General features: G+C 45.9%; 1 protein-coding gene across 1 annotated transcript in view; it reads left to right on the plus strand.

Annotated features, from left to right (window-relative positions):
* LOC144269482 (uncharacterized) overlaps positions 1–3,078 on the plus strand; it is an 11,654-nt gene extending 8,576 nt beyond the window's left edge. Inside the window, exons 3-4 of the mRNA XM_077825187.1 lie at positions 1,354–1,624; positions 2,595–3,078. Of these exons, the coding sequence (XP_077681313.1) occupies positions 1,354–1,624; positions 2,595–2,677 (354 nt within the window). The 3' untranslated portion in view covers positions 2,678–3,078. The remainder of the gene's footprint in view (positions 1–1,353; positions 1,625–2,594) is intronic.
* The last annotated feature ends 4,800 nt before the right edge of the window (positions 3,079–7,878 follow it).

The following is a 7,878-nucleotide window of genomic DNA, read 5'->3' on the forward strand; positions in this document are numbered from 1 at the left end:
CTCTATGATAGATGGTCACTTTACACCAACGATCACAAAATATTCAGGCTACTCCCAGTCCCAAAGGGCCAGTCACCGACCCATCTTGCCACACAGGCAACCTTGACTCTATGATAGATGGTCACTTTACACCAACGATCACAAAATATTCAGGCTACTCCCAGTCCCAAAGGGCCAGTCACCGACCCCAGGTCAATTTGCACCTTAGATTTCACGCTAAAGACAACACTTGTAGCCAATCCTGTAATAAACTAACTAAAGGTTTATTAACTAGGAAAAAGAAATGAGTTAATTACAAGGTTAAAGCAGGTAAGCATACACACACAATTGAGTTTCAGTCAGGTTTCAACAAGTAATGGAAACTTGTATAGTAATCAGACTCTGTATGTCCTTTAGGGCTAATGCAGGCAAAACAGCTGGGGACTCCTTGCATATGCTTAGAAATTCTCAACCCCTCAGAGTTCAAGCAGCAAATGGATAAGTAGTTCTCTTTAACAGGCATTTTTATTCCCTTCCCCCAGCATTTAAATTGTGACAGAATGAGGGCTTGAGCACATACCCTCTTCAGGACTGTGGGAGAAGCAATCAACAAAGTTTTTGTTCCACAATGGTCCATTTCGATTCAGTAGTCCTTCCTGATTGGTAGGAGGAGATAACACCTTCTGTAGGAATCCAGCATTTTACATTAGGTGACTTTTTTTCCTGTTTGGTGAGCTTTAGTTTCAAAACAAACATAGGTCTAGAACCAACACTTAAGAATTACCGTATAACATGGGATATGGAGGTTGTAAGTTGTAAGTTAGATTAATGCTTGAAGTAATTTACAAGCATTTCATAAAGTCTAAACACTATACACATTGATATAAGTCCAGTACATATCTTAACAATATTACGCACAGGTGAGACAGTCTGGTTTCCAGCTATTCATTTGTCATGCTCAGTGAGGCCTAAGGACCTTGGCATGAGCTGGCACCTGGTCTGCCAGAATCACAGCTTGAATAAAGAGATGTGTCTTGCATCTCCTGTGAAAGGCTGGCAGATTGAGCTATAGTGGCTATCCAGACGGAGCAATTTGCAGAGCTGCACATTATTTAAGGAGAATGCCTTGCTCCTGATGTGATCAAGTGTTTCCTGGGGCAATATTAGCTTAAACCTACTTGCTGAGCCCAAGAGACCATGGGAGGCTGAAGAAAGAGAGGCAGTCTTATAGGCCTGGTCTACACTACAAACTTAGGTCAATATAAGAAGGGCTACACCAGGGACACACAGCAGTGCTGCATGAAAATAAAGGAGCTTTGGCAAGCATACCAGAAGACAAGGGAGGCGAATAGTCATTCTGTTTGTGCCCCACAGACATGCTGCTTTTATGAGGAGCTGCTTGCGATTCTCGGCAGCGACCTCACCTCTACCCCAAAGCATTCCATGGATACCTCCCAGGAGCCCCGGGCGACCTCGAGCAACAACGAGGAGGACATCATTGACGAGGAAGGAGAGGAGGAGAATGTGAGGCAGGCAAATGGAGGATCCATACTCCCTGACATCCAAGAACAGTTTTTAACCCTGGAGCCCATCCCTTCACAGGACCAGTTGGCGGTGGAGCCTGATGCCAGGGAAAGCACTTCTGGTGAGTACACATTTCCAATCAAACTGTAGAGGCTACATGCAATATTTTTTATGTTTAATCTGAACAAAAAAGGTGTAGTGGGTATCGGTAGCTACGCAGAGGGCGCTCTCCGAAAATGACTGTTTATGTGCATGGGGATGGCCTGGGAATCCTCCACAGAGATCTCTAGGAAGCTTTCACAGAGGTACTCTGCAATCCTTTGCAGAAGGTTTCTGGGAAAGGCTGCCTTATTTCATCCACCATGGTAGGACACTTTCCTGTGTCACTCCAGTATTAACTGCTGGCATCATTGCAGCATAAGGACCAGGTCTATATCCAGACGCTTCCAGCATCTGCTTCCTTGCTCCCTCTGTTACCCTCAGGAGAGAGAGATCGCATAGGAACATCTAGGGGAAACGGGGGAAGTTTTCAGTGCTAGCCCTTAAACCACAAACAATTCAACAAATAATCTACCCCCCTGTTTGGTGAAATCTGGGTCATACAACCATGCTTTCCCAAACGTGCCATGGTTGTGATTGGAAGGGATCATTGTGTATTGCAAGCATCGGGGGGTTGGGGGGCGGGGAAGAGGTGAGGTGGGGTGGGGTGGCGGCTTCCTGTTTGTCTCCCTTCCCCCCAACCCAGTGCCACTTTTGTTAAAAAACAAACTATTTGGGGGTCTTTACACTGGTGCCTGTCCTCAAGCACCATCCAGGTTGCTAGGAGAAAGGGGACTTTTCTCAAGTTTCATTCCAAGGATGTCTTCACAAAAGCAGCAGCACAAGACCTCTTGCCCATGCCTCATGGCCTTACTCACCATGGCTGGAGCAGCAAACAGACTCTTGGAATAGCCAGCGGTTGTCATTACTTTGTGGCTTGCAGTGAAGTGCATTGAAGGGTGGGTTTTTTTATTAAAAAAAAAAAGTTAACCTTGCACCAGAAACAATGTATATACTGTGAGTGCTACCCTTGTGCTTTGCATTCCTTGCAGCTGAAACCTTGCCCGTCAGTGCATCCTCCACACTGGGACAGAGACTTTTCCAGATTAGAAGGTGGGAAAAAGAAGATTTGTGAGGACATGTTCAATGAGTTAATGCATGCCTCCGAGAGTAACAAGACGGAGTTCAGAGCATAGAGGATTACACTATCCGAGAATATGGAGAGGGAGGACAGGAGAGTATGCAGAGAACAAGAACATGCCACGTAGAAAGAGATGCTGTGGATTATGAAGGAGCAATCAGACATGTTGAAGTTCAAGAAAGGCCGCTGTGTGCTAGAGTCCCTTTGCAGCCTATGCTGAACCAGCTGCCATCATCGCCCAGTTCTACATCCTCCTCCCCCAACCGTCCTTGTTTCTCCCCCCCACAGTGTTAACCTGGGGCAAAAGGGCTGATATCTTACTTTTCTTTGCTGTCTCTATGTGTTTGGGTGCACAATCAAACTGAACGGATTGAGGAGAAAAGGCTCTTTATTCATTCAACACAGGGTGGTTGGTGGGGGTGGAGTTTACAGGGGAGAAAATGCAATGGAAGGGACAGTTTGGTAAGGAACAACACAGTTAAGTGTCACCTTACTCTGTCTCATTGTTGAAACTGGTTTTCAAAGCCTCATGGAGATGCAGAGGCCCTCGCTGTGCTCTTCTTATTGCCCTGGTGTCTGCCTGGCAGCCAATTTTGAGCAGCCAATCTACCTCAAACCCCCCCCCCCCCTCCGCGGAAACTTTTCTCCCTTTGTTTCACAGATATTGTGGAGCACACAGCAGGCACCACTAACAATGGAGATATTGCTTTCACTGAGGTCTAACCTAGTAAGGAAACTCTGCCAGCGACCTTTTACACATCCAAATGCACATTCCACCACCATTCTGCACTTGCTCAGCCTATGGTTGAACCGGTCCTTATTGCTGTCCAGGCTGCCTATGTATGGCTTCATGAGCCATGGGAGCAAAGGATAGGCTGGGTCTCCCAGGATCACAATTGACATTTCAATATCACCAAAAGTTATTTTGCAGTCTGGAAAGAAAGTCCCCGCTTGCAGCTTTCTAAACAGACCTGTGTTTCTAAAGATGCAGAGGTCGTGCACCTTTCCTGACCATCCCACATGGATGTTAGTGAAATGGCCCCTGTGATCCACCAGTACTTGCAACACCATTGAAAAGTACCCCTTTTGATTTATGTACTCTTTGGCAAGGTGGTCTGGTGCCAAGATAGGGATATGCATTCCATCTATCGCCCCACCGCAGTTAGGAAACCCCATCCTGGCAAAACCATCCACTATGTCCTGCACATTGCCCAAAGTCACTACCCTTCTTAGCAGAAGTCTGTTGATGGCCCTGCAAACTTGGATCACAACAGATCCCATAGTAGATTTACCCACTCCAAACTGATGCCCCACTGACCGGTAGCAGTCTGGCATTGCAACCTCCCACAGAGCTATCACCACTCACTTCTCCGCTGCCAGAGCAGCTCTTGTTTTAGTATTGCTGTGCTTCAGGGCTGGGGAAAGCTCTTCACACAGTTCCTGGAAAGTGTCCTTATGCCTTCGAAAGTTCTGCAGCCACTGCTTATCATCCCATAGCTGCATAATGATGCAGTCCCACCAATCAGTGCTTGTTTCCCATGCCCAGAAACAGCACTCGACTATGTCAAGGTGATGCGTGACTGTCGCTAGCAACTGCGAATTTCTCTGCTCTATGTCTTCCAGCTGGGCTGCTTGCGTGGCATCACATTGTTCTGCATAGCGGCTTCTGTATCGGCTATGTAAATACTACAGGATAAGGCACAAGGTGTTGGTAACGCTCACGACAACAGTGTACAGCTGAGTGGGGTCCATGCTTATGGTGCTATGGTGTCCGTGCAGATAACCCAGGCTTACGAAAAAGGCTTGGTTTGTTTGCTGTTGATTTCAGGGAGGGAGGGAGGTAAGTGCATCGTGGGACGGTAATGCCATGTTGCCATAACCACCCCACCAATGTTTTGGTCACATAAGGCATTGTAAGCCCAACCCAAAATTCCACTCAGCTATGTGCACTCTGGGATAGTTACCCACAAAGCCGTGCTTCGTGCGTCAATGTAAACCCTGCTAGTGAGGATGCACTCTGCCAACACAATGAGTGTAGTGTGGACTTGCAAGCTCAACTTGCTTAAATCGAGGCTCGATGGCGACTTACATGAAGTCGACTTAACTTTGTCTTGTAGACATGGCCTGAGACAGCTACCTCAGAGCCAGCTTATATAAATGAGATTGCCACTTCCTGAGGAGTCCTTCTACCTATTCCTAGTTCCCCTCTTTCTCAGTTGTGGAGTGGCAGAGCTATAGAGACCTGTTTGCTTGGTTGCAGCAGAGGAGAGAGAGAAGGGAACAAGCTGCCATGTGGCACTTCTCAACAATTTACATGAAAAATGCACACACCTGTGGCTAGAAGATTAGAGCCTTTCCCTAGATCATATAAGGGGATGTGGAGTGCTCTGATCCTACAAGATGGGGGCAGGGAATGTTTCTAAAAGGACAGTTTCAGTGGGTCCTTGTGCAATTGATTCTGCAGGGACATTTGAGGGTTCTGCACATAATCACCTGTCTCACTGTTGGTGAGGAGCTGCTGCCTGCCTCACCACTCGGGGGCTGGAAGAATCCTTAGCCTGATTGATCTCTCCTGTTTTTTCAGGCTATCAACCAGGAGTTTGCTGTTCAGGTACACTGTCCCTTTAAGGGCCATCTGATTGTCTGTCAGTTAGCTGAGTAGAACCTGCCTCCAGGATGTGTGTGAGGCACTAAGGATGCGCCCCATGAGCAATTCCCAAGGGACATGTCTCTGGGAAATGGGAGGGCATGAGGAACCATCTAAAATCACCCCTGAAAGAGAACCTGTGACCCTAACAGCTCCCCAGTGCCAGCTAGCACACTGTTGTCATAACATGTTACAGTCCATCTTTTGGGTAAATATAATTGGAAAGCTAATAACTCACTGATCATTAATATTCTTGCATGATGTAAGTAGAGTAAACCAACAAAGGATTTTATAGATATGCTGGAAATATATGACTAAAATGTGTTTAAACCAAGCTTGTCAGGGGGAGTTGATAACCAGGTTTTCTCTAGACAAAGAAAAGAGGCCAACACCTCAAACCAGGCGTGGCCAGATTCAACGGGCTATTCATTTGTATGGGTGGTTGCAGGAAGAGATCATTTGCATTGTAAAAATCACCAGTGGAGAAGAAACCAGCCTGAAATCTACATGAGACAGCATGGCCTCTACACCCAGCAGAGAAAAGCAACATTATCTGGAGATACCCATCAGAATACATTTCGAAGGTTTATTGGACTATTTAAAAAGGGGGAGAGAACCTCTAAATTATCCTTCACCCAAGGAGACAAAGGATCAGAGCACTCTGAGCTCTGTGAAGGGTCCTGGCCAGAGAGTCTGGTCAGCCATGCTGGAAAAGAGACTTATTTAGAAATATTTCTTTGGACAGGAGACTCTAGTTTGTTAAATCAGACTTAGTCATAGAAGCGTATTTTCACTTTTGTTTGCCTGTAGCCCTTTCTATCTCTCTTCCTTATAACTGATAGCACTTAAGCCTACATCTTTTTGTTTAATAAACTTGGCTTACTTTTTACTGTAAACCAATTTAGTGCTTTAATTAAAACAGCGTGTTTGCTAATCCCAGTTAAGGTAATAAGATGTCTTTTTAAGGGAGCAGTGAACTTAATAACCTCTGTTGGCAGACCATGATAGGAGTTGTGCATTGCAGAGAGACAGTTCTGAGGAACTCAGGAGCTGGAATTCACTGATTGTTACCTGCTAGGCAAGGTTTGGTCTGGCAGAACCCTAAAGAGTTTGCTGGCAAGGCACACAAGCTAGTCTGTCAGGGAGTTGGCATCCAGTTTAGCAACAGTAAAAGCTGCCAGATGGGGGAAGCTTGTAGAGCCCTCATGGGTTAACTGCCACAGAGATAATTGTGGGATGATTACGGCCTTTAAGAAAGTCCACACTACTCTTCTGGTACTGTGTGTGGATTGGTAATCTAATTATAGCTCAGGTTTTCCCCTCTGAGAATCTGTGAATGTGGCTTTGGCTGATTATCAGGACAGCACAAGTGTACCAGACTCTGCTTTTTATTTTCACAGATCTAGCTGTGGTAGAAATTCTCAGAAATGTCTTAATGCTAAATACATTGAGAACCACATTTACGGATGTATTATGGTAGCTTTACACTGGCTGTGCTTGCATAAAGGGGCCACATATAGCCACCCTAACAGCCGCTCGGGGGGGGGGGTCCCCTTGACATAGGCAAAGTCCCCAACATGCATGGAGACAATATAGATAGCTTTGCATCTCCCACAACAGAATCCTGCAGGGGGGCAGAGAGAGGAAGGGGGAATGTTGGGACATGTCAGGGAGGGAGTTTGCATGGCCAGGATGTTCCTGACCCAAATATTCCCAGCTGCCAGAGTAGCCTATCAGAGTAGTTGTCTCTGGGGCATGTGTTATGGCAGCCCAGAGGCTGTGCTAACATATACCTGGGACTAAAGCAGCCCACAGCAAGCTCCAAGATAGGGGAGGGGCAGAGCTACCATTTTGCCTCTGCTTCGGTCCTGCACCAAGTTAAATGAGGTGCAGGGATGAATTCCCATGACCAGGGCCACATATGGTGCCTATTCTTGCACATTTTTTTCCCCGCAGCATGAAGAATTATTGGCACCTGTGCACTGACCGTGATCCCTTACTCATTTTGTCACGTGAAATAACTGATGATCAGCAGGGGAACTGGGGAGGAATGGCATTATTTAAAGTTCACTCATGTTTACTCACATACCTGTTGCCTAGATGATCATCTTTTGGAATAAATACAAATTATATTTTAGCCTTTCACTTCTCATATGAACAAAGAAACAAGTCTCTACAGCAACCTGGGTAACATAAGAACATGAAAATTAAATCCACTTAATTAAATCATCATCCCTGCACCTCAAGCATTGCAGTTGTGTCTGAGATATTGATGGCCAAAGGGAAATTTTGAACAATTGAGGGTCATTGTCAGGCTTTGGGAACAGAGATGAGCCACGATCCAATGTGGTTTACATCTAAGTCACAGAGAGATGAAAACTTGGAACTTGATTATGCAAGAGTCTGAACAGCCTCAGTTCCCATTGACATCGTTTAGCTGAGGATACTTAGCCCATTTCAGGAGATGCTCAGCACTTCTCAGGATTCAAGCCCTTTGTTATGAATGTCACTGATTACATGTACAAATCCATTTTGGAGACGTGAAGAG

Source organism: Eretmochelys imbricata, chromosome 8, assembly GCF_965152235.1.
Source record: "Eretmochelys imbricata isolate rEreImb1 chromosome 8, rEreImb1.hap1, whole genome shotgun sequence".
Lineage (NCBI taxonomy): Eukaryota > Metazoa > Chordata > Testudines > Cheloniidae > Eretmochelys > Eretmochelys imbricata.